The sequence below is a fragment of the Leucoraja erinacea genome, chromosome 1, assembly GCF_028641065.1.
Source record: "Leucoraja erinacea ecotype New England chromosome 1, Leri_hhj_1, whole genome shotgun sequence".
NCBI classification, from domain to species: Eukaryota; Metazoa; Chordata; class Chondrichthyes; order Rajiformes; family Rajidae; genus Leucoraja; species Leucoraja erinaceus.
In genome coordinates, this window is record NC_073377.1 from 135152942 (window position 1) to 135173585 (window position 20644).

Here is a 20644-nt window from a genome sequence, read left to right on the forward strand (position 1 = left end):
AAAAGACTGAAATCCTGCTGCCCATCGCCCTGCGTGAGGCTGGGCTCCTCCACCCAGGCGCGGTGATGCAAGGAGGCCAATGCTGGCCACCAAGCGCCGAGTTCTGGCTGTACCGCATCCTGCGCAAAGCCGCCGGCACGGCCACGCACCTTCTGTGGCTGGGTATCCGTGTGTACAGGTGATAGATGTGGCACGCCATTCGCTCACAGACACGCGTCCCGGCCCCTATGCAGAACAAGGTTGCCGACCCCTGATCTAAATGGAGTCAAGTTGGGAAAAGGGTACGTGCAACTAGATCTGGGTGTCCTTGTTCACCAGTCATTGAAAGTAAGCATGCAGGTACAGCAGGCAGCGAAGAAAGCAAATAGCATGTTGGCCTTCATAACAAGAGAAGTTGAGTATAGGAGCAAAGAGGTCCTGCAGTTGTACAGGATCCTAGTGAGACCACACCTAGAGTATTGTATGCAGTTTTGGCCTCCAAATTTGAGGAAGGACGTTCTTGCTATTGAGGGAGTGCAGGTTAGGTTCACCAGGTTAATTCCCAGGATGGCGGGACTGTCATGTTGATAGAATGCAGCGGCTGGGCTTGTATACTCTGGAATTTAGAAGGATGAGAGGATATCTTATTGAAACATATAAGATTATTAAGGGTTTGGACATGCTAGAGGCAGGAAACATGTTCCCGATGTTGGGGGTATCCAGAACCAGGGACCACAGTTTAAGAATAAGGGGAAATCCATTTAGAACAGAGATGAGGAAAAACATTTTCACACAGAGAGTTGTGAGTCTGTGTAATTCTCTGCCTCAGAGGGCAGTGGAGGCCAGTTCTCTGGATGCTTTCAAGGGAGAGCTTAGACAGAGCTCTTAAAGATAGCGAAGTCATGGGATATGGGGAGTAGGCAGGAACGGGATACTGATTGTGGATGATCAGTCATGATCACATTGAATGGCGGTGCTGGCTTAAGGGGCCGAATGGCCTACTCCTGCACCTTTGTCTATTGTCTATTATCTGCACACAATACTTCAAATGTGGCCTAACCAAATTCTATCAAAACTATGTAATGACTTCATGACTCTTGTACTCAATAGCCCAACCTATGAGAGCAAGAATATTATATGCCTTCTTTACCTCTCTATCTTCTTGTGTTGGTACTTTCAGGGAGTATATCAATGGTGTTAAGGGTCATGCCATTAATTGTATATTTTCCCCTTACATTCAACCTCCCAAGTGCAGCAGCTTACATTTTAAACTGTGGCCAGCCTCCTTTCCCCCTTTTAGTCGCTCAGCTCCAGGATCTGTTGTCAAATTCAGTCTCCCATTCCCCATTCACCATTCTCCCCTTAGTTTCCTCTTGTTTCCTGTCCCTCTCCCTCATTATCTTGCACTTCTCACCCTTTCTTTCATCTCCTGAATCCAAATAATGATCAACTGGGAAGGTGGACAGAGAAGTTAAAATTTAACTTAGACACGTGTAAAGTACTGCATTTTGTGAAGTTAAACGAGAGCAGAACATACACGAGAATGGCAGTGCCTGAGGAGTGTTGTTGAACTGACTCTCAATAACACTGACAGGCACTGCCCGTCACTGTCATTGTTCACCAGTAGACAGAGTTGTGAAGAAGGCATGTGCATGCAGGAATTGAGTACAAAAGTTAGGACATTCTGTTACACCTATACAAAACATCAGTTCGGCCACACATGAAGTATTGCCCAAAGTTCTACACAAATTATAAAGAGCATGATCAAATGGCCAAACAGCCTTCTGCTCCTATTTCTTGTGTTCTCTTGCAATACCAGATTATGTTTTCTTGGGGGTCGTAGTGGGTTATTTTCCAAGGAAAGGTTTGAAAGGATAGGCTTGAATCCACTTGAGTTTTGGAGATAAGCAGGGATTAGACTAAAATACAAAACCTGGAGGGATCTTACTGGGGTGGATGAGGAGAGGAGGTTTGATTCAGTGGGAAAAATCTAGAACTTGGTCACTCATTCATAAGGAGTATGTTTATTTAAGGCTGAAATAAGGTAAACTGTTTTCTGAGGGCAATGAATCCTTATAACTCTCTTTATCAAAGGGCAATGGAAGCAGAGTAATTATATACTTTTTAAAATGGGATTATTGAGATACTTGATAAGCAAGTCCCATGCAGGACCTAATGCAAGGTCTTACTAAAGGTTTCTGCCAATAGATGACGATATGGAGTTGAGGTTGTAATCCAATCAGCTGATACCTTATTAAATTGCAGAGAAAGCTTGTGACAAGTTCATGATGCATTAGTGCGTACGTGTTACAGCAGGAGCTTGTGTGCATATATTTTACTGAATAGAATATACCAAGGTATTGATAGACACAAAATGCTACAGTAGTAACACAGCGGGTCAGGCAGCATCTCTGGAGAGAAAGAATGGCTGACATTTTGGGTCAGGACCCTTCTTCAGACTGCCAGTCTGAAGAAGGGTCCCGACCTGAAACATCACCCATCCTTTCTCTCCAGAGATGCTGCCTGACATGCTGAGTTACTCCAACACTTTGTGCCTAGATTTGGTGTAAACTAGCATCAGCAGTTCCTTATTTCAATATCTGAGAACTAGCGGCAGGGTTTTTTTTAATGTGAGGATGTAAAATGGGCTGCTGGAATTCAAGTGGAGGTGGTGTGAATTTGTAGAGTTATGGAGAGAGGGTGGAGACTGACTAGCTTTGAACTATTATAAACTCCAGGCTGAATCTTCTAACTGTTCTGTAATAACTCATTCTGTGCCTCGTGATGTTTTCAGATGCTAATATTAATGAAAATTGCTCTTCTTGTTCAAATTGTATGTCAATCATGTCTCTCCTTTTGTGTTATAATGATTCTTAGTTCTGAAATGACTGTCCGCTCTTTGTTGGGGAAGGAGTGTGTCACAATTTTCATTCCTTCCAGTGCTGGCTGACATTTGCACCAGTTGCCGATCAGACTGCTCGCTATTTCCACATTTCCATGGATCAAGTCAATTGGTTATCGATGGTCTACCTTGTTGTTTCTATTCCATTTGGCTTTGGGACGACATGGATACTGGACACACTTGGACTTAAAACTTCAGTAAGTTTAGTTGTAAATCATTTTACGGTTGCCTTGGGTCATTTTAACATGTGTGCAACAACTTGGGCAGTCAATATTCACTCTACCCTCCACCATTGAATTCAATAAAATACAAGGCTTCGATTCAAACTTGCATAAAGGTGGGATTCAATCAGAAATTCAAAATGGTAACACAAGGGACACAAGAAACTGCATGCACCGGAATCTTGAGCAAAAAAACAAGGTGCTGGAGGAACTTAGCAGGTCAGGCAGGCTATGTAGAGGTAATTTAAAATTATATATTTTTCCTTGTCAATATTGCTAAAGGATTCAGTGAGACCAGTGATTTATTTTTGTTGATAATGAAACGGTCAGATTGATATCCATCGTGATTGATTTGTTTTGGGTCAGTTAATGTTTGCTCAGGGAGTTGCAGAGTTATATGGGCACTTGGCATGATGCCATCCTCTTTAGAACTGCACTGAAACGCCAGCCTGGATTACATATTTGGCCCTTTAGATGGGGACTAGAACACTAATATGTTTGTGCTTGCTAATTGACAAGGTCAGGTATGGTGTGCTGCTCCAGAAGGCATGTGGGATCTCAGATGAGATGGCTCATTGGATCCAAAAATGGCTCGATGATCTGAGGCAGAGAGCAGAGGTTGAGGATGTATCTTATTGGAAATCTATGAATACTTTAGTACCACGGGATCAGTGCTGGCACCTCTGCTTTTTGTGATATGTGTCAACAACTGAACGTGAATAAAGTCATAGAGAGTCATAGAGTAATACAGTGTGGAAACAGACCATTCAGCCCAACTTGCCCACACCAACATGTCCCATCTACACTAAAGTCATAGAGTGATACAGTGTGGAAACACCAACCAGCATGTCCTACCTACACTAGAGTCATAGAGTGATTCAGTGTGGAAACAGGCCATTCAGCCCAACTTGCCCCGGCCGACCAAATAGTCCCACCTGCCTGCATTTGGCCCATATCCCTCTTAACCTGTCCGATCCATGTACCTGTCTAATTGCTCCTTAAACGTTGCATTAGTCCCTGCCTCAATTATCTCCTCCGGAACTTTGTTCCATACACCCACCACCCTCTGTATGGAAAAAGTCACCCCCTCAGATTCCTATAAAATCTATCCCCCTTCACCTTAAATCTATGTCCTCTGATTCTAGATTCCCCAACTGGGCAAGAGACTGCGTTTACCTGATCTATTCCCCTCATGATTTTACACACCTCTATGAGATCACCCCTCATCCTCCAAGAATAGGGTCCCAGCCTACTCAACCTCACCCTATAGCTCAGACCCTCAGGTTCTGGCAACATAAATCTTCTCTGTTTAAGAAGGAACTGCAGATGCTGGAAAATCGAAAGTAGACAAAAATGCTGGAGGAAGGAGGTAAAGCGACAATGTAGCATCTCTTGCGGTTGCAAGGGAAAGTGCCCGGGGAGGGGGTGGTGCGGGAGGGAAGGGAAGAATTGACTAGGGAGTTACCGCTCCCTCTGTAACTCCCTGGTCAATTCTATCCTTCCCTCCCGCAAGAGATGCAACACTTGTCGCTTTACCTCCCCTCTCGATTCCATTCAAGGACCCAAGCAGTCATACCAGGTGCGACAGAGGTTCGCCTGCATCTCCAACCTCATCTATTGCATCCGTTGCTCTAGATGTCAGCTGATCTACATCGGTGAGACCAAGCGAAGGCTTGGCGATCGTTTCGCTGAACAGCTCCGCTCGGTCTGCATTAACCAACCTGATCTCCCCGTGGCTCAGCACTTCAACTCCCCCTCCCATTCCGAATCCGACCTTTCTGTCCTGGGCCTCCTCCATGGCCAGAGTGAACACCACTGGAAATTGGAGGAACAGCACCTAAGGCAGTTTGCACCCTCGCGGCATAAACATTGACTTCTCCAATTTTCGATAGCCCTTGCTGTCTCCTCAGCTCTCCCTCAGCCCTCGGGCTCCTCCTCTTTCTTTCTCCTTTCTTCTCCCCGCCCCCCCCCCCCCTCCCACACTACATCAGTCCGAAGAAGGGTTTTGGCCCGATACGTTGCCTATTTCCTTCACTCCATAGATGCTGCTTCACCTGCTGAGTTTCTCCAGCACTTTTGTCTACCATAAATCTTCTCTGCACCCTTTCCAACCATCTTTCCTATAACATAGTGCCCAGTACGGAACACAATACTCTAAATGCGGCCTCATCAACATCTTGTATAATTGCAATGTGACCTCTCAACTTCTATACTCAATACTCTTGACTGTTGAAAGCCAATGTGCCAAAAGCGGTTTTGACCATCCTATCTACCTGTGAGACCACCTTCAAGGATCTATGTACCCACACTCATAAATCCCTCTGCTCTACATTTCCCAGAGCCCTACCATTCACTGTGTTGATCCAGCCCATGTTAGACTTCCCAAAATACGACACCACACACTTCTCTGTATTAAATTCAGCCATTCCTCAGCCTACCTGGCCAACCGATCAAGCTGCAAATGTTGACAACTATCTCCAATACCACCCACTTTAATATCATCTGCAAACTTGCTGCCCTGTACATTCTGATCCAAATCATTGATATAGATGACAAACAACAATGGGCCCAGCACTAAATGCTGAGGCAGTGCTTCAACACCTCAACAAAAAAAATCCTGAAATAGAATCCCAATAAACCTTTGAGCGCCAAGCCAGCAGTTACCTTTTTACACCCCTTCGCGGGCCGGATGCGGAAATTTCCCGAAATTATTCAGTTTCACAAAAAATACCCAAAGACAACCAGAATTTCCAGAATTTCGGGTAGTTTCCTTCAAAGTGGAACCACTGCCCTGAGGCACACCAATAAGTCACAGCGCCAAGCCAGCAGTTACCTTTTTACACCCCTTCGCAGGCCGGATGCGGAAATTTCCCGAAATTATTCAGTTTCACAAAAAATACCCGAAGACAACCAGAATTTCAAGAATTTCGGGTAGTTTCCTTCAAAGTGGAAACACTGCCCTGAGGCACACCAATAAGTCACAGGCCTCCAGTCCGAGAAGCAACCTTCTAAAGAAGGATTTCAATCCCGAAACGTCACCCATTACTTCTCTCCAGAGATGCTGCCTGTCCCACTGAGTTAATCCAGCTTTTTGTGTCTAATTTCGGTTTAAACCAGCACCTGCAGTTCCTTCTTACACATTCCACCATCACCCTCTGCTTACTTCCATGAAGCCAATTTTCTATCCATTCAGCTATCCTTGGATCCCTTGCGATCTAACCTTCCAGTGCAGCCTACCATGTGGAACCTTGTCGAATGCTTTGCTAAAATCCATGTGCGCAACATCTACAGCTCTGCCCTCATCAACCTTTTTGGTCACATCTTCAAAAAACTCAATCAGATTCATGAGACACAACCTCCACGAACAAAACCATGCTGAATATCCCTAATCAGTCCTTGTCCACATAAATGCATGTCTGTCCTATCCCTCAGAATACTCTCCAGTAACTTTCTACGACAGATGTTAAGCTCACTGGCTTATAGTTCCCAACCTTTTCCCTGCACCCGTTAATCATATAACAATTACAGCACGGAAACAGGCCATCTCGGCCCTACAAGTCCATGCCGAACAATTATTTTCCCTTAGTCCCACCTGCCTGCACTCATACCATAACCCTCCATTCCCTTCTCATCCATATGCCTATCCAATTTATTTTTAAATGATACCAACGAACCTGCCGCCACCACTTCCACTGGAAGCTCATTCCACACCGCTACCACTCTCTTAGTAAAGAAGTTCCCCCTCATGTTACCCCTAAACTTCTGTCCCTTAATTATGAAGTAATGTCCTCTTGTTTGAATCTTCCCTATTCTCAAAGGGAAAAGCTTGTTCACATCAACTCCGTCTATCCCTCTCATCATTTTAAAGACCTCTATCAAGTCCCCCTTAACCTTCTGCGCTCCAGAGAATAAAGACCTAACTTATTCAACCTTTGTCTGTAACTTAATTGTTGAAACCCAGGCAACATTCTAGTAAATCTCCTCTGTACTCTCTCTATTTTGTTGATATCCTTCCTATAATTGGGCGACCAAAATTGTACACCATACTCCAGATTTGGTCTCACCAATGCCTTGTACAATTTTAACATTACATCCCAGCTTCTATACTCAATGCTCTGATTTATAAAAGCTAGCATACCAAAGGCTTTCTTTACCACCCTATCTATATGAGATTCCACCTTCAAGGAACTATGCACGGTTATTCCCAGATCCCTCTGTTCATGTGATATTTTTCTGGTTGTACGATTATTATTTTTTTCTTCCCCAAATATATTTGACGATTATTATTTTTTTCTTCCCCAACTCACCTCACCTTTCACATCAATTCCTATTTCACTTGGCCATACTCTCCTATCCCTTTGTGAGCTTTCTGCCCCATTAATTCTGGTGTCTTTCTTAACTTTTCCAATACTCTCTTTCCCTTTAACTCCATCCTTGTATTTCCAATTTGCCTCCCCCTCCTCACTATTTAGTTTAAACCCACCCGTGTAGCAGTGGCGAACCTGCCTGCCAGAATGCTGGTCACCCGTCTGTTAAGGTGCAACCCGTCCCTTTTGTACAATTCACCCTTGCCCCAAAACAGATCCCAGTGGTCTAAGAATCTAAATCCTTGCCCTCTGCACCAGCTCCTCAGCCACTCACTCAGATCTGCTATCTCCCTGTTCCTGCTCTCACCAGCACGAGGTACTGGAAGCAAACCAGAGATAACCACCATATAACCATATAACAATTGCAGCACGGAAACAGGCCATTTCGGCACTTCTTGTCTGTGCCGAACACTTATTCTCCCCTAGTCCCATCTACCTGCACACATAACCCTCCATTCCTTTCCCGTCCATATACCTATCCAATTTATTTTTAAATGATAAAATTGAACCTGCCTCTTCCACTGGAAGCTCATTCCACACAGCTACCACTCTCTGAGGAAAGAAGTTCCCCTCATTTTACCCCTAAACATCTGTCCCTTAATTCTCAAATCATGTCCTCTTGTTTGAATCTTCCCTACTCTTAATGGAAAAAGCTTTTCCACGTCAACTCTGTCTATCCCTCTCATCATTTTAAAGACCTCTATCAAGTCCCCTCTTCTTTACTCAGACTTCTTTACTCAGAGAGTGGTAGCGGTGTGGAATGAGCTTCCAGTGGAAGTGGTGGAGGCAGGTTCATTGGTATCATTTAAAAATAAATTGGATAGGCATATGGATGAGAAGGGAATGGAGGGTTATGGTATGAGTGCAGGCAGGTGGGACTAAGGGAAAAAAAGTTGTTCGGCAGGGACTTGTAGGGCCGAGATGGCCTGTTTCCGTGCTGTAATTGTTATATGGTTATATGGTCCCCCCTTAACCTTCTGCACTCCAAAGAATAAAGACCTAACTTGTTCAACCTTTCTCTGTAACTTAGTTGCTGAAACCTAGGCAAAATTCTAGTAAATCTCCTCTGTATTCTCTCTATTTTGTTGACATCTTTCCTATAATTTGGCGACCAAAATTGTACACCATACTCCAGAATGGGCCTCACCAATTCCTTGTACAATTTTAACATTACATCCCAACTTCTATACTCAATGCTCTGATTTATCAAGGCCAGCACACCAAAAGCTTTCTTTACCAACCTATCTACATGAGATTCCACCTTCAGGGGACTATGTAGTTATTCCTAGATCCCTCTGTTCAACTGCATTCCTTAATTCACCACCATTTATCATGTACGTCCGATTTTGATTTGTCCTGCCAAGATGTAGCATTTATCAGCATTAAACTCCATCTGCCATCTTTCAGCCCACTCTTCCAAATGGCCTAAATTTCTCTGTAGACTTTGAAAATCTACTTCATTATCCACAACACCACCTATCTTAGTATCATCTGCATACTTACTAATCCAATTTACCACACCATCATCCAGATCATTGATGCATATGACAAACAACAGTGGACCCAACACAGAGGCACCCCACTAGTCACCGGCCTCCAACCTGACAAACAGCCATCCACCATTACTCTCTGGCATCTCCCATTCAGCCAAAGGCCTTACTGAAGTCCATATAGACAACATCCACCGCTTTACCCTCATCAATTTCCCTAGTAACATCTTCAAAAAATTCAAGAAGATTAGTCAAACATGACCTTCCAGGCACAAATCCATGTTGACTGTTCCTAATCAGACCCTGTGTATCCAGATGCTTAAATATATTATCTCTAAGTATCCTTTCCATTAATTTGCCCATCACTGACGTCAAACTACCAGGTCTATAATTGCTAGGTTTACTCTTAGAACCCTTTTTAAACAATGGAACAACATGCGCAGTACGCCAATCGTCCGGCACCATTCTCGTTTCTAATGACATTTGAAATATTTCTGTCATAGCCCCTGCTATTTCTACACTAACTTCCCTCAATGTCCTAGGGAATATCCTGTCCGGACCTGGAGACTTATCCACTTTTATATTTTTCAAAAGTGTCAGTACTTCCTCTTCTTTGAATCTCATAGTTTCCATAACTACTAACCATATAACCATATAACAATTACAGCACGGAAACAGGCCATCTCGGCCCTACATGTCCGTGCCGAACAACTTTTTTCCCTTAGTCCCACCTGCCTGCACTCATACCATAACCCTCCATTCCCTTCTCACCCATATGCCTATCCAACTTATTTTTAAATGATACCAACGAACCAGCCTCCACCATTTCCACTGGAAGCTCATTCCACACCGCCACCACTCTCTGAGTAAAGAAGTTGCCCCTTATGTTACCCCTTAACTTCTGTCTTTAGGGGTAACATGAGGGTGAACTTCTTTACTCAGAGAGTGGTAGCGGTGTGGAGTGAGCTTCCAGTGGAAGTGGTGGAGGCTGGTTCGTTGGTATCATTTAAAAATAAATTGGATAGGCAAGTAGCTACTCTACTTGTTTCCCTTACCTCGCATAATTCAATATCCTTCTCCTTGGTGAATACCAAAGATAGACCGCCTAATGAGGAGCTGATAGCTGTCCACTCTCTAATGGACCAATTTTATCCCTCGTTATCCTTTTACTATTAATATAGCTGTAGAAACCCTTTGGATTTACTTTCACCTTACTTGCGAAAGCAACTTCATATCTTCTTTTAGCTTTTCTAATTTCTTTCTTTAGATTATTTTTACATTCTTTATACTCCTCAAGCACATTTACTCCATGCTGCCTATAATTATTATAGATCTCTCCCTTTTTCCGAACCAAGTGTCCAATTTCGCTTGAAAACCATGGCTCTTTCCAATTATTACTATTTCCTTTCAACCGAACAGGGACATAAAGATTCTGTACTCTTAAAAGTTCACCTTTAAATGTCCTCCATTTCTCTTCTACATCCTTCCCATAAAACAAAATGTTCCAATTCACTCCCTTTTAAATCCTTTCGCATCTCCTCAAAGTTAGCCTTTCTCCAATCAAAAATCTCAACCCTTGGTCCAGTTCTGACCTTCTCCATAATTATATTGAAACTAATGGTATTGTGATGACTGGACCTGAAGTGCTCCCCAACACATACCTCCACCACCTGACCTGTCTCATTTCCTAACAGGAGGTCCAGCAATGCCCCTTCTCTAGTAGGTACCTCGATGTATTGCTGCAAAAAACTATCCTGCACACATTTTACAAACTCCAAACCATCCAGCCCTTTTACAGAATGTGTTTCCCAGTCTATGTGTGGAAAATTGAAATCTCCCACAATCACTACCTTGTGCTTACTACTAATATCTGCTATCTCCTTACATATTTGCTCTTCCAATTCTCGCTCCCCATTAGGCGGTCTATAATACACCCCTATAAGTGTTGCTACACCTTTCCCATTTCTCAGTTCCACCCAAATAGCCTCCCTGGACAAGCCCTCTAAACTATCCTGCCAAAGCACTGCTGTAATATCTTCCCTGACAAGCAATGCAACACCTCCACCTCTTGCCCCTCCAATTCTATCACACCTGAAGCGCCAAAATCCTGGAATATTTAGTTTCCAATCACAGCCATCCTGCAACCATGTTTCACTAATCGCCACAACATCATACTTCCAGGTGTCAATTCACCTTGGAGGTCCTGCTTTTCAGACTTCTTCCGAGCTCTCCAAAGTCACGCTGCAGAATCTCTTTCTTCTTTTTCCCGACGTCATTTGTGCCGACATGCACTACCACTTCCTGCTGCTCGCTTTCACCCCTGAGTATGCCGTGACGTCCTGGATCCTGGCACCAGGGAGGCAACACACCATCCTTGAATCCCTCCTGTTGCCGCAGAAACCTCTGTCTGTACCTCTCACGATGGAGTCCCCGACTACCTCGTCTCTGCCTGACGTCTGTCTCTTAGCCTTTACTTAAGCGCCATGTTTTGACTCGCAGACCTGTCGGCCGCTTATACTGGCAGTTCTTCTGTCCCGACAGATTCCAATAGGTGAACCTGTTTTCCAGAGGTACTTCCCCGGGGTCTCCCGTACTCCAAGCTTCCTTCCCTTCCTCACCGTCACCCACCTTCTCTCTTCCGGTATCTTCGGTGTGACGATCTCACTGTAGGTCCTGTCCAGGAAACTCATTTTCCCGGATGATCCTGAGGTCATCCAGTTGCCTCTCCAGTGCCCCAACACAGTCCTTCAGGAGCTGAACCTGGACACACTTTCCACAGTTGTGGCAGCCAGAGGCACCAGCTGAGTCTCTCACCTCCAACATCCTGCAAGCATCACACTGAATCAGCTTCCCTGTTATTTCTTCACTGCGTCTCACCCTCTCCAACTTTTGGCGTAGACTCCTCCATCAGCCTCCTCGCCGAAGACTCTTGCGAATGGCTCGTACTTTTCTCACAAGGCACTTCCCTCGACAAGGCTGCTCTCCTAGATTGTTGTGCACAGTGAGAGAGGATGTCACCATTACAGGTGTTATGGCCGGTGAGGGAAACTGTAGAAGGTTACAGCAGGATATAGATCAATTGGAAGGTTAAGTGGAGCATTGGCAGACAGAATTCAAAGACAGACACAAAAAGCTAGAGTGACTCAGCGGGACCGGCAGCATCTCTGGAGAGAAGGAGTAGGGTTGAGACCCTTCTTCAGACTTCAGAATTCTTCAGATTTCAATCCTGACAAATGTGAGGTTGTACATTTTGAAAAGTCATGTTGGACAAATGTAAGTGGTAGCGGTGTGGAATGAGCTTCCAGTGGAAGTGGTGGCGGCAGGTTCGTTGGTATCATTTAAAAATAAATTGGATAGGCATATGGATGAGAAGGGAATGGAGGGTTATGGTATGAGTGCAGGCAGGTGGGACTAAGGGAAAAAAGTTGTTCGGCACGGACTTGTAGGGCCGAGATGGCCTGTTTCCGTGCTGTAATTGTTATATAGTTATGGTTAAGAGGCACTAGGTTTAAGTGAGAGGAAGGAGTTTTAAAGAGGATATGAGAGGTAGATTTTGTTTACACGCTGAGTTGCTGATATCTGAAGAGCTCTATCAGTTATAGTTACATTATTTAAGAGGCAAAGCATAGAAGGATATGGTGCGAATGCAGGAGAGTGGAATAGTGTCGCTGGGCTAAAAGGTCGGCATGGACGTGATAGGCCGAAAGGCCAGCTTCTCTGATGACGGACTCTACAATTCACAGTCGCCCCTGCCCACAGAATTACCAATGTGAGTGAGCTGTTTTAAAAATACTAATGCCAATACATATATTAAATTTAGTAGTGAAAGATTTGTATTCATCAGTTCAAATGGTAAACAAATCTTCCAATATATATGGACATAGAAACAATAAATGACCCGGAATTAATAGTTTAATATTCCCTTCTATCTAATCTTCTGCACTGTAGTTGATCCTGAGCTCATGGCTGAACTTGGCTGGCTGTATAGTGCAATTGTTGAGTGTTGCATTCTTCGTACCCAAAGACAGCTGGAAATTTCCACTCCTGATGGTGGGTCAGAGTTTCGGTGCATTCGCACAGCCTTTGGTTCTTTTTTCTCCAACAAAGGTGGCAGCTCTTTGGTTTCCAGAACATCAAAGAGCTACAGCAAACATGATTTCATCAATGGGTGAGTGGTTTGGATTAGAATAAATGCCAATACATCTTTCAAAAAATGGCGGTGCTTCCACTATGGACGATATTTTATGATTAGCGAAGCAGCTGGGGAAAGGCACGGTTTCTGTTTCCAAGTGCAATAATAGGCATGTCTGATCCTGGGTCTTAATAAGATAACAAAAAGCAAGCTTGTTAGAGCTTCCAAAACGGTGTTATTCTATTTGAGTATTGTAGTACCAGGGGGAGATCCGAAGATGGATAGGAAAAGGTACACAGTTGCCATGCCAGCCAACTTCTCCAATTTCTTGTGTATCAAGGAACTGCAGATGCTGGTTTAAACCAAAGATAGACACAAAAAAGCTGGAGTAACTCAGTGGGTCAGACAGCACCTCTGGAGAAAAGAAAGGTGATGTTTCGGGTCGAGACCCTTCTTTAGACTGAGAGTCAGGGGAGAGGGAGACATAGAGATAAGGAAGTGTAAGGTGTCACAATGTAACATCATAAGAGATGAATGTCAAGAAAAATGTAAAATAGATCACTGTTAGCTAGGAGAAGGTGACATCGAAGCATATAGAGATAAAATGTAATCAGGGGTCAGTCAGACGTGTTGGAGAACTAAGAAGGGGTAGGGATGGAGGGAGAGGGAAAGCAAAGGTTACTTGAAGTTAGAGAAGTCAATATTCATACTGCTGTGTTATAAACTGCCCAAGCAAAATATGCTGTTTCCCCAATTTGTACCGGGCCGCACTCGACAATGGAGGAGGCCCAGGACAGAAAGGTCAGTGTGGTGATGGGAGGGGGAGTTAAAGTGTTTGGCAACCAGGAGATCAGGTAGGTTTAGGCAGACTGAGAGGAGGTGTTCAGTGAAATGATCACCTAGCCTGCGCTTTGATATATAGGAGTCCAAACCTGGAACATCGGATACAGTAGATGAGGTTGGAGGAAGTGCAAGTGAAACTCTGCCTCATCTGAAAGGACTGTCACAGTCCTTGAACGGAGTCGAGGGAGGAGGTTTAGGGACAGGTGCATCTCCAGACGGTGATATAGAGAGATATAGAACAAATGAATGAAAGATATGCAAAAAAGTAACGATGATCTTGTGGGGTCGGTGATGATGAATTATACAGACAGTGGAACTCACCAAGGTGACTGTGAAACAACGACTAGGGTGGGTGAGGGATGGAGAGAGAGGGACAGGTGTTGCATCTCCTAAGGTTGCAGGGGAAAGTTCTCACCCGAACCCACCCCCTCCCCAGGCGCTGTACTATTTTGTTGTACTATTTTCACTGTCGTCTTGGTGAGTTCCATTGCCAACATTGGACTCTTTCCTTGATCTTCATTACTTTTTGCATATCTTTCATTTATTTGTTCTATATCTCTCGTTTCCCTTTCCTCAGACTCTGTCTGAAGAAGGGTCTCGACCTGAAACGTCGCCTATTTTTCTCCAGAAATGCTGTCTGATTTGCTGAGTTACTCCTGCTTTTTGTGTCTATCTTCTCCAATTTCTTCTTTGCTTTCAGCTACCATTTAGAATTTGATTCATACTGTTGCTTTCTGCTCTCTCTGGTCAAAACCACTTTTGCACAAGCTATACTAAGTCTCTTGTTTATCTAGTGTAATATGTGAGAAAGAGAATTTGTTTCCAGTGTAAGTATTAAACGTTTCTCTGAAATTGAAGTTTTCATGTTTATGTATGTTCTGGCACAAGCACTGTATTTGCAAATGAGTAACTTGCAAATGGTTTTCCTTTCTCTTTCACAGGAATAGTCATTTATGTAGTTAGATTAATGCTCAACTTAAAATGCGGAATAGAAAACTCCAAACATAAACTGCTAATAGGTTTACTTGAGGTAGTAACTGTCTTCGTACAATTAATTGTAATGTGACAATTGGTTTTTTTTCCTGGCAATCTAGCCAATCCGTTGGGTATTCTGTTTGCCAACATCCTTTCTCCACTACTGATGAAGGATCCATCTTCAATGCCGGTGCTGGTAAGCAGTGATGGAACATTTTAATACTGAGTGCACTTTGCCATATTCCAGAGGATAAATGAGGGAAATGACCCAATGTGTTCCACTTGCAGCTGGGTGTCTACATAGTTCCTGCAGTGATTGCCTGTCTTCTTACAACAATCGGCATTCGGGAAACGGTCCCTCCAACACCACCTTCTGCAGGTGCTGCCAACTCTACCTCAGAGCCATTTTTTACAGGGATCTGGATGGTAAGGGCTCAATCTCTGTTGTTTTACATGACAGTTTCTTACAGGGCTGTTATGAACTAACAATGCTTGTAGTTCAGATATAGTTTAAATGAGTTCGGCACTTTGCGAGTACATGCAGTATTGTATAGGAAGGAACTCCAGATGCCGGTTTAAACTGAAGATAGACACAAAAAGCTGGAGTAACTCAGCGGGACAGGCAGCAGCATCTCTGGAGAGAAGGAATGGGTGACATTTCCGATCGAGACCCTTCTTCAGACTGGTTAAGGATAAGGGAAATGAGAGAAATAGACGATGATGTGGAGAAATAAAGAACAATGAATAAAGGATATGCAGAATAGTAATGATAATAAAGAAATCAGGCCATTGTGAGCTGTTTGTAGGGTGAAAACGAGAAGCTGGTGCAACTTGGGTGGTGGAGGGATAGAGAGAGAGGGAATGCCAGGCCCAGGGGTGGAAATCACTATTAAAACATGGGGGGGGGGGGGGGGGGGGGGGACACAATTTTTTGGCCGCCGTACACACACACACACACACACACACACACACACACACACACACACACACACACACACACACACACACAACACACACACACACACACACACACACACACACACACACACACACACACACACACACATGCGAGGCTTCGGCCGTGGGCCTTGTGGACGGTAACATCGGGAGCTGACCTGGTTGGTGACCGACTCTGAACTCCAGCAACAGCAGCTTCATCCGCCCCGAATCGTGGGGCTTAAATCGGCCAGTTTGCGGGGCCTTTCATCGCCTGGCGCGGCTTAAAATCAGCCGGCGGGGGCTTCAACATTGGGAGCCTCGATGCAGCAGTTTGATTTTAAACCGCACAGGGCGATGAAAGGCCCCGCGAACGGGCTGATTCAGCCCTTAGAAAGCATCTGAAACCTTTGATCTACAAATGTGATAAATAATTGCTACAATGTGATAAATAACACAAAAAAATAAAACTGAAGCAAATAAAGGCAAACAGAAGAACCAACCTTGGAGGGGGGGGGGAGAGAGATGGGAAAAACATACTAAATAACGTGAGTAAGCCAGCCAGGAAACCCATTCGACCGGATTCCTTAATGACCTGACACGTTTAAATCTCTCCCATCTAATTAGTTCAAATAGTAATTGTACCCACATCAGACAGCTTTGGGAGGTCAAAACACAATTGGTGACACATCGTGTTAATGTGGTGCTAATAGAGACATTTAACAAGCGCTTAACAGTGACACCCCACAATCTCGCAGAAAGCGGACATTTTAATAGTTTTTTTTCACTGAATTTCAAAATCCGGTTTACAAAACATGGGGGGGATTGCCCCACACCTCCCAAAATATGGGGGCGTCATGTCCCCCCAACCCTCCCAGGATGTCCGCCCATAGTCATGCCTACCTGAACTGAGAGAAATCAAGATTCATACTACTGGGCTGTAAGCTGCCCAAGCGAAATATGAGATGCAGTCCCTTCAATTTATGTTTACCCTCACACTGACAATGGAGGAGGCCTAGGACTGAAAGGTCTGTGTAGGAATGGGAAGGGGAATTTAAGTGTTTAAGAAGGAACTGCAGATGCTGGAAAATCGAAGGTAGACAAAAGTGCTGAAGAAACTCAGCGGGTGCGGCAGCATCTATGGAGCGAAGGAAATGGGCAACGTTTCGGGCCAAAACCCTTCTTCAGACTGATGTAGGGTGGGAGGGGGGGGCGGGAAGAAGAAAGGAAGAGGAGAAGCCAGAGGGTTGTGGGAGAGCTGAGAAGGGGAGGAGACAATAAGGGCTACCGGAAATTGTAGAATCAATGTTCATGCCGCTGGGGTGTAAACTGCCCAAGTGAGGTGCAGGAGGTAGCACCAATGCAATCTTCGATGTAGCGGAGGTAGAGGTCGGGGTTGGGGCCCTGGTATGTCTTGAACAAGGATTGTTCGATGTACCCAACAAAGAGGCAGGCATAGCTGGGGCCCATGCGCGTGACCATAACTACGCCTTGTATTTGGAGGAAATGGGAAATGGAGATGGGGCCCTTGTTCGAGACATACCAGGGCCCCATACCCGACCTCTACCTCCGCTACATTGACGATTGCATTGGTGCTACCTCCTGCGCCCACACACACAACTCACTGACTTCATCCACTTCACCACTAACTTCCATCCGGCACTCAAATATACCTGGACCATTTCCCACACTTCCCTACCATTTCTTGACCTAACTATCTCCATCGCAGGTGATAGACTTCTGACCGACATCCATGATAAACCACTGACACCCATGGCTATCTAGACTACACTTCTTCCCACCCTGCTTCCTGTAAGGATTCCATTCCCTACTCGCAATTCCTCCGTCTGCGCCGCATCTGCTCCCAGGATGAGGTGTTCCACACCAGGACATCGAAAATGTCCTAATTCTTCAGGGAACGGGGGTTCCCCTCCCCTACTATAGATGAGCCTCTCACCAGGGTCTCTTCAATACCCCGTAACACTGCTCTCTCTCCCCATCCCCCCCACTTGTAACAAGGGCACAGTCCCCCTAGTCCTCACCTTCCACCCCACTAGCCATCACATACAATAAATAGTCCTCCGTCATTTTCGCCACCTCCAACGTGATCCCACCACTTGCCACATCTTCCCATCTCCTCCCCTGGTGGCTTTCCGCAAAGACCGCTCCCTCCGTAACTCCCTGGTCAATACTTCCCTTCCCACCCGCACCACCCCCACCCCAGGCACTTTCCCTTGCAACTGCAAGAGATGCTACACTTGTCGCTTTACCTCCCCCCCCTCGACACCATTCAAGGACCCAAGCAGTCGTTACAGGTGCGACGGAGGTTCACCTGCACATCCTGCAACCTCATCTATTGCATCCACTGCTCTAGATGTCAGCTGATGTACATCGGTGAGACCAAGCGTAGGCTTGGCGATCGTTTCGCCGAACACCTCCGCTCAGTCCGCAATAATCAATCTGATCTCCCGGTGGCTCAGCCCTTCAACTCCCCCTCCCATTCCAAATCTGACCTTTCTGTCCTGGGCCTTCTCCATACCAGAGTGAGCACCGCCGGAAATTGGAGGAGCAGCACCTCGTATTCCGCTTGCACAGTTTACACCCCAGCGGCATGAACATTGACTTCTCCAATTTCCGGTAGTCTTTTTTGTCTCCTTCCCTTCTCAGCTCTCCATCAAACCCTCTGGTTGCTCTTCCTTTCTTCTTCCCGCATTCCCCTCCCCCCCCACCCTACATCAGTCTGAAGAAGGGTTTTGGCCTGAAACGTTGCCTATTTCCTTCACTCCATAGATGCTGCCGCACCCGCTGAGTTTCTCCAGCACTTTTGTCAACAGGGGAATTTAAGTGTTTGGCAACCAGGAGATCAGGTTGGATCACGTGGGCTGAGCGAAGGTGTTCCGCAAAACAATTGCCCAGTGTACGTTTAATTTCGCCGATGTATAAGAATCCCTTTACCTCCTCCCTCGACTGTTCAGGGACCCCGACAGTATTTTCAGAGGTTCCCTTGCATCTCCTCCAACCTCATCTACTGTATCCGTTGTTCAAGATGTGGATGCTTGTACATCGGCGAGATGCTGCCTGGTCCGCTGAGAACGTTCCATAACCAGTCTTGGGCCCTGATTATTTTCTACATCTCAATTAAATTTCCCCAAGGAAATCGACGCCAGTTTTCTATGTCATTATAATTCTCCAGATCTGTAATTTCCTTGTAGACCATCTCTTGTGCAATGGCGTTGTAGCCAGAACAATGCAGACCAAGCTAGTCTTAGTGGTGTTTGACCTGGCCTACCTGCTATTATATTCTGCACCTGTAAAATACAAGTTTCCTGTCTTTTCCATTGTCCTCTGGGAAAAGTTAGTGACCTGAAATGTTAACTCTGTTTCTCTCCCCACAGTTGCTGCCCGGCCGGCTAAGTATCTCTAGCATTTTTGTTTTAGTGTCATCGTGAATAGCACAGAAATGGGCAATTCGGCCCACCGTATCCATGATGACGTTTTTGCCACCCATTTGACTGCATTAAGACAGCATTCTTCCATGCCTTGCCTCTTAAACATAGTGATTTTATCTGTTTCCACCGCCTCTTCTGACAGAGCATTCCAGATATCAACAACAATTCTCTTTTAAAAGAGAAACATTCCCTCTAAAGTTCAAGCACATTGAACCAATACCATCTTGATTTTGAAACCCTACCTGGGGCAAAATATTCTATCAAATGTCTAATAATATCCTTACAACTAAACCCTTTGGTTCTTGTCACTTCCACCCTCAGAAAAATGTTCTGACTGTCTACCATACCTATGCCCCTCATAATATTTTATTCTTTTATCACGTCTCCCTGCAACCTCAGACGGTCCAGGGAAAACAGGCTCAGCTAATCCACTCACCAGAACTACAATCCTCCAATCTCGGTAACATCCTGGTGAATTTCTCTCCAGTGCAATCACATCCTCCTTACAGTGTGACAACCAGAACTGCACACACAACTTCATGTGGAGCTTTCCCAGTGCTTTGTAAAGGTGCAAACATGCCAACTCAAGGCTATTAACCCAAGGCTAGCATCCTATTCTAGCAGCTGCATGCTGGAGAATCGCCATTTTGTTTACAGGAGAAGATGGGCTCAGTCTGTTCAGTTTTGCTCATTCCTTGAAACAAATTCCTTGTTCCTAGGAGTCAGTCTGGTGAACCTTTTCTGGTTTGCTTCGAAGGCCAGTGGATCCTTCTTGAAGGAGACTAGAACAGTTATGAAGTCATCTTGGCAACACTTGTACTGTTGTTACAAGAGTTCCTCACTTTTGTCCTTCATCTGCCTTGTATCTTTAATTACTCAATGTTTGTGTATGTTATCTTTGCTTTTCTCATACAAGGAGTCCTGAATATCAATTTGTCATGGTCTTGCTCCATGCTTGCATGGGCCTATGAGCTTACTGTCCACACGTGCTGAAGGCTGGTTAGCACGCAACAAAAGCTTTTCATTGTACCTCCGTATACGTAACAATAAACTCAACAAACTCCCAGGACCAATACTTTCAAAAACCAAGCTACATGAAAAATCTTTCTCATCTCAATGTCCTGAATTTAGGTGTCATTTACCCAAAGGAAAATGTGCTAATTTAAAAATGAGATTCAGAAAAGCCTAGCTACAAGATGATCTCATCAACTTCAGTCTAAGACGATGATGTGGAGAGATAAAGAACAATGAAAGATATGCAAAAAAGTAATGATGATAAAGGAAACAGGCCATTGTAAGCTGTTTGTAGGGTGAAAATGAGAAGCTAGTGCGACTTGGGTGGGGGAGGGA

The 20644-nt window shown here is 44.8% G+C and overlaps 1 protein-coding gene across 2 annotated transcripts in view; it reads left to right on the plus strand.

The window, feature by feature from the left end:
- Positions 1-20644, plus strand: part of slc49a3 (solute carrier family 49 member 3) — a 99276-nt gene that overhangs the window by 37918 nt on the left and 40714 nt on the right. For both annotated transcript variants that reach the window (XM_055643729.1, XM_055643736.1), the window contains exons 2-5: positions 2920-3078; positions 12908-13127; positions 15029-15105; positions 15198-15335. In XM_055643729.1, coding sequence (XP_055499704.1) covers positions 2920-3078; positions 12908-13127; positions 15029-15105; positions 15198-15335 — 594 coding nt within the window. The remainder of the gene's footprint in view (positions 1-2919; positions 3079-12907; positions 13128-15028; positions 15106-15197; positions 15336-20644) is intronic.